A 25,621-nucleotide genomic window follows, 5' to 3' on the forward strand; every position below is an offset into this window, starting at 1 on the left:
CAAACAGGGTGGGTGCACTTCACTTGCACAAGCCCACCCTCCCGTTTTCCCACCACAGCAGCCAAGACAGCTGCCGTGTATCACCTTGCCTTTGCTGAGGGTTTTCTCGCCCCCGCCCTTCACTGAGGGCCTGTAGGCCCCTCTAGGCATCTTAATTTGTGGCCCTGGCATTATGCCAATGTCGTCCAAGCAATATATCTGAGATGAGCTACAACACAAATGAACGGACAATTTTATTGATTTTACCTCCTAACACACCCTCCTCGTAGTAGACACACGTTTTGTGTTTTTTTTTTCCAGCAGGGATCTTGGATACAAAGACACATGAAAGGAAAAGGTAACTCCAACAGGTCCTTTGTGAGGGGCTAAAACTGTGTTTCTTGCAAATGAATGCTGAAGATGAACAATTACATTCTCACACCACCAGCACAGCTTAAATACCTCTTTGACAAAAATAATAATAATAAATTATCTTCAACTCAGAAAATAAATTGTGCTCAGCAGAGTGACGGGGAGGGTCCGTTCATTGCATTGCACTGCGGGCCAGACCAGGGCGAGGACGGGGACAGGCGGCTGAGCCGACAGAGCGCACGGACATAGAGCACGGTCTGGAGGGAGTCTCACGCGCGTTCTCATGCCAGCGGCAGCGCTGCCCCTTGGCTGCAGCCTGCCCCGAGTGCGACTTCTCTGCCCCTCCTCCTCACGTCCGCCTTGTCTTCTGTTTCTTGGCTTGTCTCTTGGCATCTTCTGGGCCACTACTGTCAGAGGCTGTCTGGCCAAGAGCCCGCACGCCCTGCAGCCGACTTGTCAACTGCAACAGCAAGGGAATGAGCTAAAAAGAGAGGGAGAGTGTGAGAGGGAGGCCAGGGGACTTCTGTCCAGGTGCACACGGGGGCCTGACTATCAGCGCAGCTCCGTTTTCGGGCACCGTCACCACCCGAAGAAGATCCGGGGGTGGAGGGGGGCCAGGTTCAGAACGAGGCAGGCCTCTGCACTGGAGAGGGTCAGCAGAGACGACTGGCTCTCTGAGCAACACATGCCCACAGTGTTCCAGGTTTAAGGATTAGGAGAGATATTATGGATGTTCATGGCCTTGAAAGGAGGCCTTGGGGTTGGATTTGAGGCCTTTACATTCCCTTCCAACCCTAACGTGTAGTTTCTGGAACACTAAACGTTCTTCTTTGTCACCTCACAGCTGTGAGGGCCCTCACTCGCTGACACACCTGCTTTCTCCTGAGGTCTCTGGGTTTCCTACCTTATCATGGTTGTAGCCAGCCAACAGGACGAGCAACGTCAGAGGCAGGGCGATGTAGGAACCTTGCGCGATGTCTTGCTCAGGCAGTTTCCTCTGTAAACACAAAGACCACCGTCCCTTCCCTGCCTTCCACTCTGACGTGGCCGTGATGCAGCAGCCTCCTGAATCAGCTACCCCCGGACACCCGGGTATCCCACACGATCCAGACTGTCCACATTAAGAAACTGAGGCAACTTGGATCAGTTTTCAGACACACCCTCCACTATCCAAACTCATTACTTGCTCCCTGAAACTCAGGAACAAACAGTCCATCACAACGTACTCCTCACCCCTAACTTCCACTGTCTACACTGACGAAACCCAGTGCTGTGGAGAGCAGGGCGTCCCTGCAGTTGAGAAGTAAACGGGTCTGGTGTTGCTGAGTCCCAGCTACCCCCAGGCTTTTTCCTACAAGGAAGTATGCAGAACCCAATGTTCCAGGCTCAGACACAGTGATGCACAAGCCACTCCCAGGGATGACCCCTAGTGAGGAGATGAAGCAGCTGCTGCTTGTTTCCCAGGGCGCATTCGCCCTTTCTTCCAACAGAACTCTCAACTTTCATCTGGGCCAATCAGAACACTGGCCACATGTCTGTTTTTTTTTCACAGTCATTTGATACAAGGTCCAATAAGGTCTACACTGGCAAATGACTGATAAGCTGAATAATTTCTTTTAATCTACAGGTATCTCTTCCGTAACTTGGTTTTTTTCCCTCTTGCAATTTGTCATGTTAAGTCAGGTTTCACGCTGTTGTCCTGCAGTTCTCCACAACCTAATTTGGTGGTGTCCATTACATGCCCTCTCGGCCTCTGTGTACATCCTGGAACGTGGCAGCTGGCTCTGGAAGTGTGGGCGGGTCAGGTATCCTGAGCCTCCTGAAGGACCACAGTGCCACCAGTCGTGACTCAGTGCTGTAGTGGTGACCTTCTTCCCACAGTCATCCCTGAGCACTGACCTAAACAACTCCAACACCCTTGTGGCCGGTTTCCTTCTCAAAGGGAACTCAGGCATCAGCGCTGGGAAAAGTAGACAAGCATCCGGGGAGATCCAGAGCACACCGATAAAATCCAGGATGCTAAGGGGGCCCAGTGCCGAGGCTCCCTTTAAACAGCCATCCTGCCTCTACCTGACACCTAGGGCTGAGGCTGGGTGAGTTTTCCTTCTCCCACTAGCCCCAGGGGTGTGACAAGACTCCCCCTCCCCCTTACCGTGGGATTAAAAACCAAGGTGATATGCTTGTGGTAGCCCACTGCAGTGAAAGAAACTTGAGGCAAGACGTAGTCATACTGGGATCTGGGGAGCGTGGAGTCCAGAAGCACAACGTAATTCTGTGCACAAATAAAAGTTACCTTTTTATAAAGGGCAGTTTGAGCAGAGCAAACGAAAACTAAAACCTAACGTATGGCCACAATACAAAGGACTTGACATTTTCAGCAAAATCCCTGAGTTTATACATCCAAAACCAAGGTGGCCGCCTTCAGAGCAGGAACCTCGGGGGGCTACCCCGCCAGTGACAGCCACGTGTCTCCAGGCTCTCCGAGGCTGTGCCTTCTCGGAAAGCTTTTAGACTACGGCACTTTCTATGAGCATATTCAACCACAACAATCGTGGACCTTTGAGGATGTGGCTTTATGGAATACAGGAATTTCTCACGAACCAAGCCTAGTGATGGAGGTACATGATCAAACTGAGGAAGACTGTCTGCAATCCAAAATGAGGTTGACTCTCCGGGGACAACACTTGGGTGGCTCATTAGCTGGCACATTTTATGAACACAGCATCTCTGGAAAGGTACCAGTGATGGGTGCAGACCTGTGTGCTAGGCCCCTTGTGCCAGGTCAATGCCTGCTCTGCTCTCAAACACTGACAAGGTCAGGATGATTACCCCCATTTTACAGATGGGGAGAGCAAGCCACAGAGACCTTAAGAGTGACTTGCCCAGGGTGAGCTCAAGCTGTTTCCACAGTGCTGTGCTGTCTACAATATCTATTTCAGAGGGCATCTGGAGAAAGGAAGAGGAACCCCAAAACTCCATCTCAGCCGATTTCATTATTTTACAGCCTTTTCAGGCCAAGAAAGACCTTAGGGTATCATCCCTGTGGCAGGCAGTAGGAAGCCAGGAGAGGAAAGTGCACACACGGGCTCACTAGCCACCCCCTCAGGCCAAGTCCCCCAGAAAGGAACCAAATTCTTCGCAAAGGTTGCTCCTACTGTGCCAACAACAGCAGTTTTCTCTGCCCAGTTAGAACTGATAATAAACATTCTGTGATCAATAAATGATGTCCAACATCAGCACCTGGGTCAAACCAATTATAGTATTTCCTATACTATGAACTCCTGTACAGCCATGTTATAAATGATTTATGATGGGAAGAGATCTGTGACATGTTCTTCACTGAAAAGCACAGATTATAAGACGATGTACAAGAGGCCCAGCTTTGAATTATTAAAATAAATATGTCAGTATATTTAAATGCATATGTGCACGCACACTGAAAAAAGACCAAAAGGATACTTATCAACAGTGGTTATTTCTGGCTGAGTGAGTTATGCCTGATTTTCCCCCAAACTCTCCTGCTGTGAACATGGGTTATTTTTGTAAACAGGAAAACACTAATTAAGAAACATAATCACCATAGGGCCCAATCTCCTTTGGTTCAGAAAAGACAACTCAACCATTTCTGAAGAGTGGTACTTATAGAGAAAACGAGAGAGCTGTGCTTCCTTAAACTAAAAAGTGGACTTACTAAAACAAAGACAGGATGAGAATGGCGCTGTGGCCCTTACCTGGCCGTCTCTGAGCAGTGGCGGAAAGTGGAAGAAGAGGGACTGGCCAAGAGAAACCGTCTGAATTGGGTTGTCGAGGTTTTCACTTTTGTAAAGCTTTACCTAGAAAGCAGAAACAAAGCAAGATGGGGTCTTGAACTCAAACACAATAAGCCTTTCATTTCAGACTACCTCAGGACAGCTTATCTCCTGGGGGGAAGGATCCTTGGAACAGTATCTGAGAGAGAAACCGTCTTCTCCCATCAGGCCATACATAATACATCCCTCAATCACCCAAGACTCCAGCTACATGTCATGTGAAGAAATGCAAGACATAAAGTACATTCTGACAACTTATGTTAACACTCAAGATAGTTAATGATAATATTAAAGAGAATAGCTTCGAACATATCTATAACACACCAGGCACAAAACAGGTACCTTACACATATTGTCACCAATCCTGGCTACTAATCCTTCATCACTATCATCCCTAAAGAGACTCAAGGTCACTTAAGGTCACACAATTTACACATGGTGGAGTCTGAGATTCAACCCACACCACTGAGGTCTTGTCACCCTGCCACTGCCTCTCCACTGCTGTACTATTAAACCTGAAACACTTTCCCATTGTGCATTTGGTTCTCAGGGCTGCTTCCAGCGATGCAGTCTTCGTTTCCGGCCTCTGGTTCTCTCCAGCCCAGGTTTGCTGCTTGTCACACCATATGGGATGGGCTATGAGAAGAGGGAGGCACAGTCCTGGCCAATGCTAAAGGCTGTGGGGACTCCTCCTTGCACCTGCCCAGGGGAATGCCAGAGCTGCCCCTCCCCAGGGCCCACACTGATGCTTTTCTAAATAACATACAAGTCAAGTAGAGTTTTCCTAAAACAAAAGTCACAGGAATTACTGGAGACCTACCTGTAGGTCACACCTAAGACCAAATATATATTCTTCTGATTTGTGCAGTGTTTTAAGTATATTTGAATTCATCCCTATACTTAAAAATCAAGTGATTTCAAATAACTCTAACTTCCATCTTCTCTGGAAAATTGAGAAGTGATGTCAACCCTGGGCTGGAACCCCCAACGCAGAATCAATCCAAGGGAGCAGAGCAGAAGAGCAGCATCTCCCATCTGCTGCCCTCGCTTCCCTGGGACAGGGCATGGGTTCCCCCCCGGCCGCCCTCACTCCCTGGCAACATGCCTGCAACCCTGGGCCTGAGGGGCAGTTAAGAGGCGAGTTAAAACCTAAATACACATTCTCACCCAAGTCTAATACTTCACTGTACATTGAATTACAAGTGCCTCTGAAAATAACACTCCCAAAGAAATTCATTTACATCTTTCAAGGGATCACAGGGCACTGTATAAACATTTCTTCATTAATTACAGACATGACATTTTGTTAGAGCTCAGAGACCTTCAGAGGTCACTGAGTCCAACACCCTGGCTTTGCAGAGGAGAAAACCAAGGTCCATGGGAATGAAGTGACTGCCGAAAGCGGCAAGGTAAGTAACCACCCGTGACAGGAGACCGCCCCGACTGTCTGAGTTCTAGGCTGCTGCCCACCACCAACACCCTGGGCAGAATTTAAACAGTTACAAAACACTCCACCTTAAAATTGTATTTGTTCCAGACTCCAGATCAATGATTTTCAACCTTTTTCATCTCAAAGCACACATAAACTAACTACTAAAACTCTGCAGCACACCAAAACATAATTTTTGCCAATCTGAAACAATAAGGTATTATTTTGAGTGATTTATCATAACAATAATAACCTAACTTTTTTGCTCCAAACTTATCTTTTTAAAGAACCAGGTGCCTATACTTGTATGTAAGTATTTCTGGTACCAAGAATTAACCAATCAGATGGAACCTTATTATATAACATGACCAATACGATGCAATTCTATATATTTATGGTTCAAAACGGGGCATTCACACTGGACAGCTATTGTGTTGCCTGTTTTAATTTTTTTGACAATCTCAGGAAAAAGAGGTGAGTACCCCTGACTAAATAGTCAGGTAGGGCATGTTTTAAAAATTCTTGTGGCACAATGGTTGAAAAGCACTGCTCTAGATCGTATTGATGTTCATTAGGCTTCTTCTACAATACTTCCGAAGATACATACTGCTAGCAAAACGGTTATTTGAAAGCAGAACACGTTTCTCTCAGCAATCAGCAATCATTCTCCCAGATACATGCTGGGATCAAAGTTTCTTAAATCTCAACCTCAGCACTCAGCATCCCCACCTTTAGTATGCTAAAGCAAGCGCCAGGGATGCCCAAACATCCTGTTCTTACTCATCTCAAAGCTGAAAATAACATGGTATTTTCACCTTAAAAAGCTGGCCTTACCCATAAAGTAGAAAGGTACTCAGAGGAAGTGATCACATTTCCACTTAAATCAAATTGATTAATCTGCCGGAAAACTATGATGTTTATGTCATCAATGTCGTTATTGCCAACCTAGAAAGAAAGAAGGAATGCTGGTATTAAGAAAGCTGAAAAAAGAGCTTCTGCTCTAACTGTGTGATGTCCCAGGGGCTATTTCATAACAAACTTTATTCCCTGTACTAAGGGAGCAGAGTCTGTTTGCCACATAAGTAGCTGGAGTCCAAGGTCACACTCTGATAATAAGCGGATGGGCTACACCTGGCCCACAGACACATTCTGTTGGACAAATGCAGTATTTGTTTCCTGAGTGTTAATTACTTGCCAACATTTTTCAAAACTTCATATACAAAAAAAAACACATTTTCTGGTTTCTTTTGAAAAAAGAGGGAGATGTTCTTGCCTGGCAGCAATCAGCAAGAGCCGAGCCACAGGCTGCTCCCTGTGGGTGGGCGTGTACGCACCCATCTGTCACCCGTTCCTGTCTGCCAGACTGCCGTCCCCGTGACTGCTTGTGATCCTGGCCTCAGTCACCACGGCACGGAGACACACAACTGTAAGGTGCAGCCATTTAAAATGCCAGATGCCATAAAGACATCAAAAAATCCACTTTCTAGGCTAAAAAGTCCTACGTGGCCCACCACCTCCCTCTCTAACCCCCCACAAACTCCATGCCTAAAGCCACCTACTAAAGATACCAAAAGGCAGTCCCTCGTGTCCAATAGTCTAGCAGATGAGAGTTATTTTGTGGGAGAAAAGCTCCACTTTAAGTGATTCCCACTGCTTCCTGTGGCCTGGAGAGTTGCCTCTTCAGGGGTCAATTAGCTAAGTCATTATCTGGAATATCAAAAACTCTGCCCACCAAATGGGAAAAACAGGGTCACCCGAATGTAAGGAAACTGGGTGGCCCTGCTACCAATTAAGCCCGTGTTCTCTTTATTACACTCCCTTGATTGGAAAAGCTACTTGTGCCTTAAGATCCTTAACTTGCAGAATAATGATCAGAGCTTGCAGGGGAAGTGGGGAAACAACAGTTCAAATTTCTTCTCTGGATGCCTGACAGCCACACTGTTCATTAAAAACCCCACAAGATGCTGCTTCGGAAGATGACACTATTCTAAGAGGGCCCTTAATTAGGATATGAAGTTCCCCCCACGACAGATGAAAGGCAGACAGCCACAGGAGCACTAAAGAATTTTTGATCAGGGAAGCAATCATACCACAGTGCCGCTGAAGAACTTCATGCCTTACCGTAATTACCCGGTGGTGGGGGAGGGCCCGTTCAATGTGATCGTTGCCTTCTGCCTTGAGCTGCACGTGGTACACACATCCTGGCTGCAGACAAACCCAGGCGTCACTTCTCTAGAAAGAGGCTTGTCTCGTGCAACCTGAGCTGAGCCCACTCTGACTGCAGGTCCTCACCAGGACAGAGCTGTTCTGCCTCACCCATTTCAGTTCCCAGTCTGCGGCCTGTCAACCTTCTAAAGAGTTCCTTTAAAAAGCACCCTGATGAAGAAACATTTATCTGACGTTCTGCAATTTCTCAGTCCCCACTCAGTTTCTTCTACCCAAGGAAAATTAAATATGGTCTCTTATTTCAAAATTGCGAACACATGCTCTTAGTCTGACAAAGTTCTTCTTTCCTGCTGTCCACCCCTCTGCTCTACTGTATCTATGCACCGAGTGATATCTGGAATGACACTCCCAAATGCTTACCATGAATATTATTTCTGGGAAATGCGATTTGGGGTTTATCCTTTTTAAAAATTTCTTCTTTGTACTTTTCACTCTATTGCTCAAATTTATAGGCATATATCACGTTTACCAAAAAGTCACCATTCTAAGACAACTTTTTGATACTGAACACATGATGCATATACAAGGTCTGTCCAGGAAAAGCCCACCATTGTTAATATAACAAGAATGGTTTGTGTGACATCAACATAACCTGGCAGCCGAGGAGAGTGGACTGGAATGTGCATGTGTGAATGATGACTTCACTGTACTAGTCAGTGGGGGCAGTGGGCACCATTGAGGGAACATGTGTACTGTGTGGCCGTCACATTCAAAATGACTCAGTGCACAGAGCAACAAATCTGCATCAAATTTTGCATTAAGCTTGAACACTCCTCTGCAGAAACTACTCAGATGGTTCAGAAGGCCACAGCTATGGGCAACTGGTGAACAGCAGCTTCATCATGACAACACGCCCACTCGTGCATCATGTCTCCTGCAGAGTTTTTGGTAAAACATCAAATCACCCAGGTGACTCAGCCTCCCTAAGGTCCACATTTGGTGCCCTGTGACTTCTGGCTTTTCCCAAAACTAAAATCATCTTTGAAAGAGAAGAGATTTTAGACCGTCAATGAGATTCAGAAAAATACGATGGGCAGCTGATGGTGATTGGGAGCCTGTGTGAGGTCCCGAGGTGCCTACTCTGAAGAAGACTGAGGTATCATTGTCCTATGTACAATGTTTCTTATATCTTGCACCTTCTTCAATAAATGTCTCAGTTTTTCATATTACATGGCTGGATATCTTCTGTATGGACCTCATATATTTACTCAAATAATTTTTTAGCAAGCAGTATTTTGTTCTTAAGAAAGCCAGCACATGAGGATAATTTTCCAATAGATAGAAGTGAATGACCTTGATGAAATGAAGTTTTTTGTTTCTTTACATTGCTGTGTGGGTTAGTAGCAACTCTGATTAAGAGACATATGAGTTCAAAGGAGAATTTCTAGGAAGGCTGCAAATCAGATAAATTCAGCTTAAAAGCAAGGTTTTAATAATATAAATGAACCCTTTATCTGTAAACTTCTGAATTACTTTTTTCCATACACATTTATTTGGGAAAAAAAAAGATCAGTATCTTTCCCCTGGCTCCTGACCTGTCTTCCAGGCCCCCGATATCTGACAGTGGGGTGCCCTGAACATTGGACATGAGTACTCTTGTCTTTGGGAAGGAACAGCATTGCCCCAACGCACCTTCATGAACTGGCAAACTGATGTGCGTCTCAGCTCATGTGATTTGGGCAAACATCCGCCTGTCGCCTAGATATTTGTATAACTATTTCTGGGGTCGCCTGAGAATATACAGTTTGTCAGTCTGAAAGGCTGTGACCCAACCCCAAATCCAAGCAACCCACTCCACTGGCTGTCAGCCCACACTCTCTCTGGGACTTCTACAGTATATATTCGCCGTCTGTTGAATGAGCACATGAATGGATGCACAAATAAAAACTGCGAAAAAACACTACAAATCCGAAACCAAATGTTGCCATTTAGCAGCCAAAAGGACAAATAAGGTGGTTGTCTGGCCCACACAAAGAGTTTTTTGCTAAACTAGTTGTGAACATCTAAAGATGAGTTTTCACATGGAAATCTGAATTTCTGACTACTCTTCTAAAAATTCAAAACCGTGGTTAGCCTCAGACTGTCCTCCCACATGGCCATAATGAGCTGGGGCTGGGCGGGAGCTTCTCAAGATCTTGACATGGGCCACGCCCTCTCCAGGTCCCCACAGTCCTCTCCACCCCCTACCATCCACCCAGCCTCTTTCAACTGTTCCCACCTCTCGTTTGGCCTCAAAAGCCTTTGGTTTGAAGAGCCCTAGCCTAAGCTGTAACCACCCAATGCCAGGCAAAAGTTACACCAAATCTGTGGGTCTACTTTGCCACAAAACCCCAACCCAATACGTCAGCCAGGTGAAAGGTAAGATGTGTCAGTTAAGAAAAAATTGAGAGGGTTCCAGAACTTGACCCACACCCCCCAGCCCTCTGGCCTAGCCCACTTCTAGCAGTCTGCGGGGGGCGGGCGGGGGGGGGCCACAAGACAATATGAAAAAAAACCCCTAATAAAACATGTTCAAAGTCTCACCAGCAAGCCACGTAATCTGAACTTCCCCTCTTCATCTGTCACGGTGTCCTCTCCATAAATACTACAGTCGTTCTGTCCCACTGCTTCCACGGCAACACCCTGCTCTGGTTCCCCATTCAAAGAAGAAACCGTGCCATAGCAACTAGAGTAACAAGAGAAAAAACAGAACATGATATTCGTGTGCTTCTCTGAAGCACACAAGGATTTCAGGTAAAGTGTCCTGCATTTACCAACAAATTACTGTGCAAAACAGCTCAGTGGAGAACTGTGCACCAAGGACCCAGCCAATTCAGACTAGCTGTGTCACTTGCCAATCCAGCCTTCCCACCAGCAAGCTCAAGCCAGTATCAGTATCATCAGTATCTCTTCTCATGCATTTTAAGGGATGCTCCAGAAAATTGCAATTTCAAAAGACTGTTTTATTTTTATTCCATTTCACTTTATTTTCGTTAAGCTTTATATTAAATAATGAAGCATTCAATAACATTAAATCATTTCTTTTATTCCATTATTGAAAATGGCCCATTTTTCTGAATGCCCTCCTTCTGATTAATCAATGTTCATCTCAAGTGCGTGTGTAAATGTGTATAAACATGTGTGTGTTTATATACAAATACACACATGGACATGCACACTAGCATGACCATCTCTGGAAGTATTTAAGACACTGGAAAACTTGGGTAGCTGACAGACAAGGACAGGAGGAAATTTTATATTGTGTATTCTTTTTAACATCTTGAAGTTTTATTCAAGTGAACGCTCGTCTTCCTTTTGAAAATTTAATTCAAGTTTCCAACTTTTTAAAAAAGTAAACATTTTAAGCAACTATATAGGCTCTCTCAGACCTGTTTCAAAATGGGAACTTTGTGTGAATTGCTGGTTCGAGATTTCAGAAGGAAAGGGCAGCAGCGAACAATCTCTGAACCTTGTATCTCATCCCACTGGGCTCCCAAACAAAATCCGTACAAAGGCTGAAATGAGCATCTAGATGACAAAAGCATCAGGGTGATTCCACAGCCCAGGTCTGGGCAAGAGGAAAGCGGGCATTAGCTGCTCACCTGTAGGCCGTTCGGTACCCGGTGATGGTGATCTTTAAATTCTGCCCTTCCTGCACCTCAATCATTTGGGAGGATGGCTCAAACCGGAATTCCTTCATCATGGGCTTGAAGTAATACTGGCCAGGGCTCTGCCGAGAGACAAACACAAACTGAACCTCTGCAACCACATCTACGTCAGGCTTAAAATGGGGCGAGTAAAGACATGATGGACTAGAATTATGCCATGAGAACTCCAGCACTTCCTAGACCAACAGAAATGACACCACTAACTCTACCATAAATTGTTTCAGTAACAACAATTATAATTCTAACAATAGCAGCTGTCATTATCACATGCCTTCAATAACTGTGTAAGGAAGCAATCATTTGAATTTTAGGGATGATGAAACTGAGAATCAGAGAGTTCAAGTAACCTGCCTGAGATAACACAGCAAGTAAGGGGCAGGGGGAAGATTTGAACCCTGGTATGCATCACCGCACAGTGTGCAACCTCTCAGATATACCTCATTGCCTGCTTGTGACATCCCTGTAACAGTCACTTTATTCCCAGGACTGACAAGATGGCCAATTAACATATACTTCCTGAGTCCCCATCAGCCGAGGGAGGGCTCAGACTACATCTGGAATGAAAAATTGGTGCTTTCTTTACACCATGCCGAATGTGCTTTGCAGAAGAAACACAAGCTAAATGCTGAACAAGGCTCGGCATTACAAACAACAGGATCCTGTAGTAAAACAAAGGGCCTCCTAAGACAGGAGCCGCTGTGGCCAGGGTCATTAATTACATTGTCTTCGTGACAAGTGGGTGACCAGAAAACAAGAAGTGTGTGCAGAAGGGAACATGAATCAGCCGCATTAAGTTCTAGTAAGAGCAACACTCTAATTACATTTGGTCCCCTGAGAAACCTCACACACTCCACGCTGGTGTTCTGTTCTCACGTTGTCAAGCAATATGTAAGTTACACACACCGTGTCCCTGCTCCCTCATGGGGAACGGATGCAGGCGCTAGGTTATAGGGCATCTTACCAGGTTTGAGAAAGTCAGAATGCCATTGTCCTGAGTCAAGAGGTTGGAACGAAACACGCCCCCACTGAGGGATAAGAGGACCCCAGGAAGGGGCTGGTCATCTTCAGCTTTTATCTGGGGGTGAGAAAGGACACCACAGCAAGGTGAATTCATGTTAACCATGAAGACACATTTTACTTGTCAAGAGGTAATTTTTATGGGCTGTTTTTCCTTTATTGTTATTTGCTGGGGGAACAAAAGGTCTGTTCTTCATCTCCAAGGGTAACTGATGCTAACAGTTCAGTGTGCAGTCTTCCAGAACTGTTTGCTGCCCACACAGTTGACGGACTGGCAGGTTTACTGGGGGACCATGTGGGAAAGGAGGTGAGACAAAAACGACACGCTACACAATACACATGCTTTCTTCCCTCAACCATGTATCCTGACGTTCCTCTTCTACCAGCCCACGGAGATCTGCCTCACTGCTTAACAGCTGCATGTCATTCTGATGTACAGGCTTGTAAACCATCTTTGCAGTGGAAAAGGAGAGACAATCTAAAGGTCCCCGGACATGAATATCTTCATGCACTTAGTTTTTTCTCTCTTCCTGAATAATCATTTCCTACAAGCAGAATGGCTGGGTATATGCATTTTAAATTCAGAAAGATACCACCAAATTGGACTCCAAAGTGGCTGTAACCATTCATAGCTCCTCCTGCTATGCATGCACGGGAAAATACACTCTCCAAGACATGGATATTGTTTTAACCATTGCAAACCTAACTCAAAACCCAGTGTTTCAAAGGTAACTTCCTTTGCATTTCTTCTAAATTTATTAGGCATTTGTGTTAGTTCTGTGAATCGCCTCTTTACATCCTTTGTTCATCATATCTCTATTGGGTTTTTTTCCTGCCAATTTTAGAAGTTCCTTTGAAACTGGGACTCTTATTTTTGGTGTAAATATTCCTTCCCAGTTTGACCACCTTTTAATCTGGTTTCAAATGTATCCTGCAATCTAGGATTCTCATTTTTTATGTGAGGCAATCTGCCACTCTTCCTCTTCATCCTCCATGTTGAAAATATTCACACCCAGGCTCTCTGGGGTCCCTCTGTGCATCTCACAGCACGCTCCTTCCCAAAGAGGATGGAGGCAAGAGAGAAAGACAGTGAGCACGAGGAGAGGAACATGCTGGGTCCTTCGGCCCAGAACGGTTGAGAAGAAAAGCTTGAAGCACTTCGCAAAAAGTTTGCAAACAAGCTAAAGTAACAGATCTCCAAATTACGCTGAGTGAAAAAAGCCAGGCAAAGAGGATGTCCTGTATGATTCCATTTATAAAACTCTGAAAAATGCAAACTAACCTACAGTGACGGAAAGCAGATCAGATCTGCTGAGGCAATGGATTATTACTGAAGGGTACAAGGAAACTTTGGGGTCAGGGGTGACAGATGTATTCACTATTTTGATTGTGGTGGTGTTTTCATGGGTGTGTCCATATGTTCAAACCATGTTGATAATATATCAAATTATACACTTTATGTGCAGCATACTGTATGCCAATTACACCTCAGTAAAACTGCTTCTTAAAAGCACACAGTGTTACCTCAAAGCTTACGCCTGCCAAGGCATAAGCCTTAAAGTCTCCTATGGTTCCATCCACCGCAGTCAAAACGTAGCCCTCCTTCTGTGAGGACACAGTGTACTCCAGGTCACTGTGCAGGGGCCCGACACTGAATAAAAGACAGCAAATGCAGAGATGGTTTTGCATCACATTCCTGGAGGAGGCATCACCTAACCACAAGGAGATCTGGGCTCCCCAACTGGTCCCAAGCAAATGTTTCTTAATCACAAACTTACCTATAGGCACCTTTGTCATCAGTAAAGACTGTGATCAAGGGTGAACTTGCCCCCTTTTCACTGATGACAATCTCGACTCCTTCCAACTCTGGGTGGATCTGGCCTTCTAGGAATAAGCCTGCTTTCCCATGGATCTCAATCAGCTTCCCCGGGCAGCTTTCTAAGAAGGGAAGAAGGAAACAGAAGAACACAACGTAGCTGCAGAGAAAGGGGACCTTCTGGTTGGGGGTTTCCCAATAAAGAAGTCCCTAAAACTGAGATATTTAGAGCTAACCTCCAAATGAGGTTGTTTAATGTTCCAGAAACTTCAATGACTGACTAGAAGTGGCCCAAGCCTCTCTTCATCCTGGAAAGGCCTCATTTAACTGCCAACAACGTTGGCAGGTAAACCTAACAAAGGCTAAGTTTTTACTCCTCCTCTCTCTTGGGCCTCACAAGGCCACAAATGGGGAGAGAGGCCTTTGGAGCAGGTCAGAGGACATGCTGCTCGACCTCAGAGGTTCTAAAACCAACGGCCCCCCCAAACAGGCTGCCACTCGCTGGAAAGCCGGGCTCTTCAATGCACCTACTTCCAAACACAAACCACGTGAATGCCCAGGATTTAATGAATCCATAATGCTAAAAAAACAACGGCCAAAAAGCAAATGCTCCTTAAGCAAGCACTTCTAACTATCCAGCCCTAAAAAGACCCCTCCCCACACCCCTACCAAAAAATATAAACATCGTGAACGGTTTAGACACAGGACAACTAATGCTCACATTTCAGCAACTGATGGCTTTGCTTTCCACTGACCTCTGGTGTCAACCTGGTAATGTCAAGAAAAACCAAGTCCTTTTCCAAAAAGATCACCCCTTCCTAACAGTAAAAGTTGCTTTTATGCATTTCATTCATTCACGCATCAAACAGCAACATCCACGTGCCTTACAAAGACACCTTCACTGGAACAACAACAAAGAATAAATGTTCAAATGCAGGCAGAGAAACAACTACAAAGGTGTGTCACTGGCTCAGTGAGTGGGCGTCTACCTCCGCTGACGGTGGCTTCCATGGAGGGGGGATAAAAGAGCAGCTCTTTAGATGAGGGTGTGACAGTGATTTTCTCTCCAGACCTGAAATAATAAAAATACTTCAATTTGGTTGGTTCTGTCCTTCCATTTAGGAAGAATATCAGAATGGAGAACACTGCAGGGAAAAGCCCAAGAGAACGTACCGGGCCCAATAAGAGAAGTCATAAGAGAAGGGGCCTTGTAACTCATCCACCATTTCCTGAACAGGGGGCTTGGTCCTTCCTTCTCCACCGTCTTCTTTGCCCTTCTTCTCCCGCTCCTGCCTGCGGCTCTCAATCTCAGCCAACTGCTGCTCCCTCCGCAGCTCCTGCACAGACTTCAGGGGGCCTAAGACCAAGGCGGGTTCACTGTCAATGGAAGACCTGGAGGAAAGGAAGGAGCAGCCCAGAGGACGTGGTCACTTGTCCCTGTCGTTGGTGGAAATCTGACACCTGCAGGTGGTCACCCATAAGTAACAAAACCAAACATCTGATAACACACTACATGGCACAGTCTTCACCTGATCTGAATAATCTAACAGTTTTTGAAGAATAGACACTGAGTTTTTTTTAAAATACATTTTATTGATTATGCTATTAGTTGTCCCATTACCCCTCTTCATTCCCCTCCACCCTGCACACCCTCTCCCACCCACATTCCCCGCCTTTAGTTCATGTCCATGTGTCGTAAGTTCTTTAGCTTCTACATTTCCCATACTATTCTTACCCTCCCCCTATCTATTTTCAACCTACAATCTATGCTACTTATTCTCTGTACCTTTTCCCCATCTCCTCCTCCCACTCCCCTGTTGCTAACCCTCCATGTGATCTCCATTTCTGTGGTTCTGTTCCTGTTCTAGTTCTTTGCTTAGTTGGTTTTAGTTTTGTTTTAGGTGTGGTTGTTAATAATTGTGAATTTGCTGCCCTTTTACTACACGTTTTTATCTTCTTTTTCTTAGATAAGTCCCTTTAACATTTCATAAAATAAGGGCTTAGTGATGATGAACTCCTTTAACTTGACCTTATCTGAGCAGCACTTTATCTGCCCTTCCATTCTAAATGAAAGCTTTGCTATATAATCTTGGATACAGGTCCTTGCCTTTCATGACTTGGAATACTTCTTCCCAGCCCCTTCTTGCCTGCAAGATCTCTTGAGAAATCAGCTGACAGTCTGATGGGAACTCCTTTGTAGTTACCATCCCCTTATTTCTTGCTGCTTCTAGGATTCTCTCCTTCATTTTTACCTTGGCTAATGTAATTATGATGTGCCCTGGTGTGTTCCTCCTTGGGTCCAACTTCTTTGGGACTTTCTGAGCTTCCTGGACTTCCTGGAAGTCTATTTCCTTTGCCAGATTGGGGAAGTTCTCCTTCATTATTTGTTCAAATAAGTTTTCCACTTGTTGCTCTTCCTCTTCTCCTTCTGGTACCCTATGATTTGGATGTTGGAATGTTTAAAGATGTCCCGGAGGTTCCTAGACCTCTCCTCATTTTTTTGAATTCTCGTTTCTTCCTTCTTTTCTGTTAGGTTGTTTCTTTTTTCCCTCTGGTCCACTCTATTGATTTGAGTCCCAGTTTCCTTCACCTCACTGTTGGTTCCCTGTACACTTTCCTTTATTTCACTTAGTGTAGCCTTCATTTTTTCATCTAATTTACAACCAAATTCAACCAATTCTGTGAGCATCCTGATCACCAGTGCTTTGAACTGTGCTTCTGATAGGTTGGCTATCTCTTCATCATTTAGTTGTATTATTTCTGAAACTTTGATGTGTTCTTTCATTTGGGCCATTTTTTTTGTCTTGGCGCTCCTGTTACTTAGTGAGGGGCAGAACCTTAGGTGTTCACCTGGGTGGGGCAACCTACATCACTGGGTTGTGACACAGTATGTGGGGGAAGGGTCAGAGAGGGAACAATGGTGCTTGCTCTGCTCTGCAGGATTTCAGTCCCTTCCACCACTTCCCCCAAGCAAACTGGGCCCATCTGGTGCTGATCCCTGGGTGGGTGGGTTTGTGTACATTCTAGGACCCTGTGGGTCTCTCCAATGAACTCTCCTGTGAGGCTGGGAGTCTCTCCCTGCACCTCAACCCCCACACATGTTTTCAATCAGTGCCCTGAGGCTCTTATTTCCTGGCGCTGGGACCCTGTGCGCACAATGCCCCAATTCACAGTCACCACCTCGCTGGGTCTGCTGGTTGCCACCCCACGCTTAGGGTCTGCCAGCCGCCGCCTGCATGCCCAGGGTCCGCCCACTGCGGTCCTGTGTGCCCGGGATGCCTTACGAGCCCAGTCCCACCACTCTTTGTGACTTGACCCCTCTCCACCCCGTTGTCCGACTCTGCTCCTCCTACCAGTCTGGATAAATGTGTCTATTTTAACTCCTTGGTTGTCCGACTTCCATACAGTTCAATTTTCTGTCAGTTATGGTTGTTATTCTGTTTCTAAATTGTTGTCGTCCTTATCTTGGTTGTGCCAGGAGACACAGTGTGTCTACCTATGCCTCCATCTTGGCCAGAAGTCAAGACAGAACTTCTGCATGATGGTAGTAGTATCTGGTACATCTGGGCTGGGACGAAATACCACTGACTTTATGACTCGATGAAAACACATCAGATTTCCTGAGGACACGGAGCTCCCCCCACGCCACCATCCTCAGTTCTTCATTCAACCTTCAGTGAGAACATCCTCTGCCAGAGAACCAGGCACCGGCTTACAGGGTTGGGGGCCATAAACAGGACAGACAACAGCCCCTGACCCTGTGGAATACACGTTCTGGTGGGATGAGGCAGATAATGGAATGAAAAACGATGTCACAGGACAAGTATAATGAAAAAAAAATAAAGCAGCATGGGAGGAGATAGGCGTAAAGGTGCTATTTTTAGGGGATTAGCCAAGGCCTTTCTGATCAGGTAACACTGAGCCAAGACCTAAAAGAAAGGAGAAAGGAGCCAGGAGGCCCGCTGGGTGAGGAGTGTCACAAGCAAGGGGAGGGCAGGTAAAAGCCCGTGGAGTCCTGGAGGGAGGGCTGCCTTGGCATGCTCCAGGGACAGCAGGGAGACAAGGCAGCCGCGGCAGAGGGGCCCAGGGAAAAGTTCATGGGCCGGGGGATTCCTAGGGGAAGCAGCTGTCAGCCTAGGGCTTCGCAGACCTTGGTGTGGACCTTGGTGTGCACCTTGAATTTCATTCTGAGTGGAATGGAAAACTCCTGGGGTTTTAAGTAGAGGGATGATATGGCTTCTACTATTAAAGGATCACTCTGGCTTAACACGGGCTGGCCCCCACCAATTTGCCTCTCCTGAATGGACCCCATCCTCGACAAGGTAAAATTCAGTGCACTTAATTGCACTTATAATTTTACAGTTCTGTGTCTGATTCCTGAACTACATGCCTGCCCCATGAGACCAGGGCAGGAGCTGCGGCCTATGCCCAGTCACACTGAAGATTCTCAGTAAGTACCGTCTGAAAGGACGGACAGGTGCCAAGGGGGCTGACAGACAGATGAAGACACTGCTGGGAAGACAACCCCAACCAAGGCAAGGGCAGAGACAGTTACTCAGATTTTCATACTGTTTGACAGAGTTGGTCGTGTTGCCAAAACTCTCATTTCCCAAGAAAATCAGGGTCTCAGATGCACCACACCACACTGCAAAAATTCCTCTTAAAGGTGACACTGACATAAAGCCCACCCTCTGGGAGGGACGGCCTTTCCTATCCTTTCTGTCTCGTTCTCCAAGTCTTTGAGGAAAAGTCTAAGAAAAACAGGCAAGACTTTTGAATTCACTGAAGCACTTGAAATACAATGACCAAACCAGAGATTTCTTTTCCCCTAGCAAAGACAAGAAGTATAAAGAGTTCAAACAAAAATTTAAGACACTGGGAAGAGCTGTCAGGACGCTCTTCCTCACCCAAAGTTAATTCTTGAATCATAAAAGGAAAGGAGCAAGGCTGCTGTAAATTTATGGCTACATCACGTAAGTATGAGAAGGAAGGCCATTTGTATACACACCTAGAGATAAGAAATCAAAACTACTTTTCAGAGAACCTGGCAGAGGAGCCCCCAGGCCTCCCCCACACCCTCCCCTGCTCAGCCCACCACAGAGCAGCAGTCTTACTTGATAGTCACAGTGACATCCATCATTTTGTCAGTGGTGATAGTTCCAAGGACATGGTGGCGAATGGCTGTCAACGTCAAGATACTGGGTGAAGACCTATATAAATCAAAGAAGTGGAGAGAAAACACTAGCAATATCACCCAGTATGCTCAAAGGATGGTAAACAACACCCTTCATGGGCCACCTTCCTAACCCCAAAAAATATACTACATGAAAGCGCTCTTTGTTTGGGCTAAATAACCTCTGAATCACCTACATCAGTGTTTTAAAGAATAAACTAATTTTCCTCCCCAAATCTTTACACCTCCAATTCCCAGTGAAACCCACAAGCATTTGTAAAGTAAAGAAATGATGGGATTGAGCTTGAGAAATTTCCATCAGTGAGAGCTGGAGGAAGACTTAACACAAATTATATTTAATCCACATCAAAACCACAGCCTTCCATCTCAGCTTACAGAATTCTTGGGAAAGAGATCCTATCTCCATTTTCTCAGTAATTTACCCAAGCATTATGCTAAGTGAAATGCATCACACAAAGGAAGACAAATACCATATGAGTTCAACTAATGTGGAATATTAAAAGCAAAATAAGCAAACAAACAAAACAGAAACAGACTCATAAATACAGAGAACGAACTGAGGCTTGCCAGAGTAGGGCTGGAGGCCAGGGTGAGAAAGGGGAAGGGATTAAGAAGTACAAACTGGCAGTTACAACAGTGATGCAAAGTACAGCATAGGGAATATAGTCAGTAATATTGTAATGACTACGCTTGGTGCCAGGTGGGTACAAGACTTATGGGGGGATCACTTCACAAATTATATATCTAATCACTATGCTATTCACCCAAAACTAATATAATATTGAAGTCAGCTCTAATTGAAAATGTTTAAATTAAAAATTAAAAAAATAATAATAATTTACCCAAGTATCTTCAAATCCTCATGTAGAAACTCTCTTTAAAGCCTAAACTTACTTCTTCCAGAAAAACTACAAAAAAACTCCTTTTGCTCTCAGAAATGACTGAAGAAGAGAACATACACGCATTCTCCGTGGAAGCCACACCAACACCACAGAGCAGGGAGCACCCAGCTTACGTGTCATAGGTGTAGAATGCTTGTTCGAACCGGTGGCAGGAGCGTGGAGTCACCTTGTACACGCCTGCAGCCAGAAAAGCAAAAGTAATTTTCAGAGAAGGGCATCTATTAGGCTAAACAATTTCAACATTTGAAATCCAAAGGCAGCCCCTCGGTTGAAGACCCACGACATAGCACAGAAGTGCAACAATGAGATCAGAAATGCCTTTTTCGCTGCCACTGATGGCATCTTTCCCTTAACCCAAACCACTTAATGGCCTACTGACAAGCTCAGGATTTTCAGTTCTATAATTTAACAACTCACAGCAGTTTAATCCACACAGACCAAGCTAACAGATTATGTGCACGAGAAGGAACAGAAGTGCATTTCTATTGCAACTGAGATTGAGAGTCTCCTACTTAATAGAATCTGTTAAAAATTCAAAAGATAACCACAGCTTGAACTCCTTCATATAGAATATTCCTAAAAGGAGGCCTGGGGCAGGGGAAGGCCCAGAAAATTACAAAACAATCACAGAAAACACGTTCACACCAGAAGATCATGCAGGGTAACCATGAATTAGGGGCGTGTGTCATCACCGCCAGTCAATTTCAGGAAGGAGCAAAGTCTAACAATGTATTCCCCACAACTGATCATTAACCCACATTTCTGTCATATGTCCTACAAAAACTGACATTACTTCAAACTGTCTCTGCTGTGTGTATCACACGGAGTAAGCCCCAGTGCAGTTCCTAGCAGAGAAAAATGATTACGCCTCTACATTGATTCTGTTTGTTCTTTCATTTGACAAATATTAATGCACCAGCACCTACTACAAGTCAGATACTGTGCTAGATACTGGTCCACAGCAGGAAGGGATATGGCCTCTGCTATCACAGGGCTTACCATCTACAGAGAGAGGCGTCTGACAAGACACAGCAGACCTATTATGCTAAGAGCAGTAAAGGAAAGAACTCAGTTCTTGTGAGCAACAGGGGGACATAAACAAGAACAGAGCACCCTCCCATCCTCAGAAAGTCCATGTGAACCAGAAGTGGCAGCCGGAAGGCACGGCTGGGTACAGAGTGGGGTACAGGGAGCAGGAAGAGCACTTGAGCAAAGAACACATGAACCACAGCCTTCCTAGTTGTTTCTCCAACAGCTGTCCTTCCTATCATGACATCAGACCTGGGTTATGTTTAGGGGGGCAATGTGTCTAGCCTCAGCAACATATTCAACTGCTCCAGCCTCCCTTGAGGCTAGAGGTGACCATGTGATATGGTTCTGGCCAATAAGACATAAAGAAAGTATACCAGAAGAGTGGGGCACAAAAAATGATTGTCCCTCTCCTGGTCTTTCTGCCTTAAAAATGACAAGTTTTCTGAAGCAATGGCAATTATCTTGAAAACAGAAGGAATTAATATAGGGAACAGTCTAAAAGAATCACAAAGACAGCAACCCTAACATCTGCTAGCCACTGAACCCATGCTTGTAGTCACATGCTGCTAGACTTTGTTATTAAGCCCAATTAATCCCCATTTCTTGATGGCACTGTTGTGTGGATTCTGTTACTTGCAGCCAAAGGCATCCTAACTGAAACACAGGGAAAGGAGCCAGACTAAATACCAGTATTACATGATTTCAATTATATGAAATGTCAAAAAAAAAGACAAATCCATAAAAACAAAAAATTAATTAATGCCCAGAGAGGAAATTAATTGTAAACACATATGAGGGATATTACTGGTTGATGAAAATGTTCCATAGTAGATTATAGTGATGGCTGTACAACCTGGTAAATTTACTGAAACTTGTTCTGTTGTACATTTTAAATGGGTGAATTTTCTGATCTGCAAACTGCATCTTAAAGTTGTTAAAAGAGAGAGAAACCACCCAAGTATTTTAAACAAGGGGAGAGATGATCCAATTTTTATTTTAAAAAGATGGCTCTTAAGAAGAAATGGTATAATATTTTTAAGAGCGAAAGGGTCTAATCACTGTGTTCTACACCCAAAACTAATATAATATTAAATGCCAATTGTAATTGAAAAATGAAATCTAAAAAATAAAAGTGAAAGGGCCCAGCAGTCTCCACTCAACTCAAGCCCAAGAGACTGGCCAGCCCCAGCTCCCATTCCTGGGGGAAGAGTACCACTCCCTCCAGGGAGATGGAAAAACAAGCATACACTGACCGCAACCAGAGCTGGTAACCTGATGCAAGTAGAACTGAGGTAGGAAAACGTAAATGTTTTAAAACCATCCCCTGGTGCTTTTCTGTTTCCCTAACACATAGCACATCCATCCTCCTAGACTCACCAGGCTTGGACAGGCAGAAGCGGTTGACTCCTTTGGAGAGGTTATAAATCCCCACATTCTCAGGCCCATTTCCATCCTGATAGAATTCCTAAGGGACCAAAGCCAATACAATGACTTACTAGGGAAGACAGAGACACAAGATGATTAATAATATTTCTGTTTCAGAACCAGTCATCTGTTTTGTCCATTAATCATTTGAACAGTTGGGTGCCATGGGAAAATTAAAAACCTTCAAAATCTTCCAACAAAAATGTGCTCTTTTTCATTCAGTCAACTAATATTTACTGAGCACCTGCTATGTGACAGACCCAGAGCTAGGGGCTGGCAAGGCTCCTGTTCTCAGGAGGCTTACATTCTAATATAAGCAGACAGAAAATCAATGTGGTCAGCAAGAAACGAGTGGACTTCCACTGGTAAGTAACAGAGCCATAAGGAAAATAAGCAGGGGTTCAACACACAGAAGGATCCTGGCTGCAGCGTCGTTAGCTTGATGGTCTCAGGGCAGTCCTGCCCTGCGTAGGAAACACTGGGCTGCAGCCTGAGTGATGAGGAAAACCAACTACAAGCACTTTCAGGGCAGACAGAGAGTTCCAAGAGGAAAGAGCATGTGGGAAAGCGCGGAGGAGGGAATGAGCGCACTGTGAAACGGAGAAGGCAGTGTGCTGGGGCTCCGTGAGCAAGGCTGACGGCGTAGGAGGTCACGAGAGAGTCAGGAGTGGGCCTTGTTGGCTGTCATTAAGAAATATGGATCTTATTCTAAGGGAAACAAATATACTGTAGGATTTAAGGAAAGGAACGGTTTCCTAAATGTCTATCACTTATTCTCAATTGGAAATTAGTTAACCCATGTCCTGGAACAAAGCTGTTTGTCAAGCATTTGTAGTTAACCAGTTAGAGCAGTCAGCAGCCAAAGGAAAGCACCACTTTCAATTCCTCTAGCGTCTAACATAAGCAGTCACTTAATTGACATTTGCCTGAGTTTCTCTACTGGGTACCTGACAAAGACACATATCATTTTTTCAGTCAAAAAATTATATAAAATTAATAAATGGACCCATATAGGTCTGTGCAGGTGTTCCCTTTCCAGAAGTCCACCTGGTACACTACCTATCAGGCCATGGAGACCCATCAACAAGAGAATAAGATCCCGTCTAACAACTCTGTCCTCTGAACCATATAAATATATGAGTCCTGGGAACTGACTCCGCTGCACCTGGTAATAAATAATAGCAGTACCTGCCAAGGAGATTTTAGATGTGTTAAGGCTTTACTTTATCCTCCCTATAACCCTGAGAAGTGGACGTTATGATCCCAGTTTTGAAGGAGAAAACTGAGGCTCAGAAACATTAAATGAACTTGCCCAAGGACAGAAAACCACCGCGCTTTGTACTACTTCAGCAGCTTCCCCAAATCGCCAAAGCTGGAATTTAATGTGAAGCCAGGAAATCTCCCAAATAAAGCCATCTTCCATGGAAGCATTTTAAATGCTTCCTGATGATACTTTCTATATGAGGTGGCTGAGTTGAGGGGCAGGAAAAGAAATCTGACTAGACTATGATCATAATCTTCTTGGCACGCCAGTCCTTCCTGCTCTCCAAAGGCAAGGGCCCTTCCACACAAGAGGACCCCCAGAAGCCGGGCATACCAGAGTGATGGCATGAGAAAGGGAACATCGCAGCATATAGCCCGTCTGCCTAAACTCAATTGCTGACACATCGTCTTCCAGAACCTCCACCTCCAGGCTCTTGTTCTTCCAGCACCAATCTTCATGCATGATGCTTACTGCAAAAGCACACGACACAAAGAGACACATGGGCATGGAGCATGTCACCCCCTGAATACCACCACAGAGAAACTATGATGAATTCACTAATTTTTAAAAGCACATGTGTATATATACAAACGTATTTTAAATATGCATACACTTGTATATTTAAATATCTAACTATACATACATGTGTATATACAAACATATCAATAAATACTATAAACACCACAATAACAATGCTTGGAAGAATATTAAAGAAAAATTGAAACCAATGGTCATTAAAATGTCCAGAAAGAAATTCAATTGTGTCTAAACATCAAGCTGTAAGTAAGATACTCAGAGATCACCAAACTTCTTCTGTAATGAGCCACAGAGCAAACATTCGGCACGTTGCAGGCCACGGGGTCCCGACTGTTCAACTCTATGTTTAGAACACACAGGCAGCCACAGACAATACATACACAAAGGGCATGCTGTGTTCAGACAAAACAGTTTATGAACATGGGCTGTTGGCCCTTATGCGGTGGTTTGCCAACACCTATATATAATGGAAAAAATATATATAACACACATATATAATGAGAAATATAATTCCCCAGAAAAAGCAGTAGACTTTATAAGCTATTCACTGCCAGCTACTCCAAGCTAAGCTTTGAAAAGGCAGAAATACAGGCAATTGGTAGCTTCTGGAGAAGGGCAGAGAAAAGAGAACCAGTGTTTGCCAGCGCCTGTGCTTACCAGGCACTGTGCTTATACACTGTGCACGGGCTTACCACTGTATTTCGTCTAGTGTTACATTCCGCAGAAAGCCTGTTACTCCTCTTTCACAGATAAAACTGAGTCTCAGGGACTGCCAAGGTCACACAGCTGCTAAGTAGTAGAACACACTGCATTATTTCACTCTCTTTTCCAGCATTTAGAAATAAAATAGCACGGATGAGGGCAGCCTCCCAAAGAAGAAGTGTGTGGGTCGCCCTGATAAGGTGGCAGTTGGTTCCCAGAGCCTCAGCTCCTGCATCACTGCCCAATGCTAAATACAGCACATTTAAGGTC

At 44.8% G+C, this 25,621-nt stretch overlaps 1 protein-coding gene across 2 annotated transcripts in view; it reads right to left on the reverse strand.

Annotated features, from left to right (window-relative positions):
• Nucleotides 1-209: 209 nt before the first annotated feature.
• The window catches only part of LOC114491352 (nodal modulator 1), a 52,111-nt gene continuing 26,699 nt past the window's right edge, over nt 210-25,621 (reverse strand). For both annotated transcript variants that reach the window (XM_028505390.2, XM_036020887.1), the window contains 17 exons: nt 24,446-24,582; nt 22,801-22,888; nt 20,505-20,568; nt 19,410-19,505; nt 15,469-15,687; nt 15,285-15,367; nt 14,258-14,417; nt 14,004-14,130; nt 12,424-12,537; nt 11,397-11,524; nt 10,339-10,480; nt 7,711-7,794; nt 6,424-6,534; nt 4,083-4,184; nt 2,504-2,623; nt 1,256-1,348; nt 210-832 (listed from right to left, as the gene is read on the reverse strand). In XM_028505390.2, coding sequence (XP_028361191.1) covers nt 701-832; nt 1,256-1,348; nt 2,504-2,623; nt 4,083-4,184; nt 6,424-6,534; nt 7,711-7,794; nt 10,339-10,480; nt 11,397-11,524; nt 12,424-12,537; nt 14,004-14,130; nt 14,258-14,417; nt 15,285-15,367; nt 15,469-15,687; nt 19,410-19,505; nt 20,505-20,568; nt 22,801-22,888; nt 24,446-24,582 — 2,000 coding nt within the window. In that variant the 3' untranslated portion in view covers nt 210-700. The remainder of the gene's footprint in view (nt 833-1,255; nt 1,349-2,503; nt 2,624-4,082; nt 4,185-6,423; nt 6,535-7,710; nt 7,795-10,338; nt 10,481-11,396; nt 11,525-12,423; nt 12,538-14,003; nt 14,131-14,257; nt 14,418-15,284; nt 15,368-15,468; nt 15,688-19,409; nt 19,506-20,504; nt 20,569-22,800; nt 22,889-24,445; nt 24,583-25,621) is intronic.

Source organism: Phyllostomus discolor, chromosome 3, assembly GCF_004126475.2.
Source record: "Phyllostomus discolor isolate MPI-MPIP mPhyDis1 chromosome 3, mPhyDis1.pri.v3, whole genome shotgun sequence".
Taxonomy (NCBI): Eukaryota; Metazoa; Chordata; class Mammalia; order Chiroptera; family Phyllostomidae; genus Phyllostomus; species Phyllostomus discolor.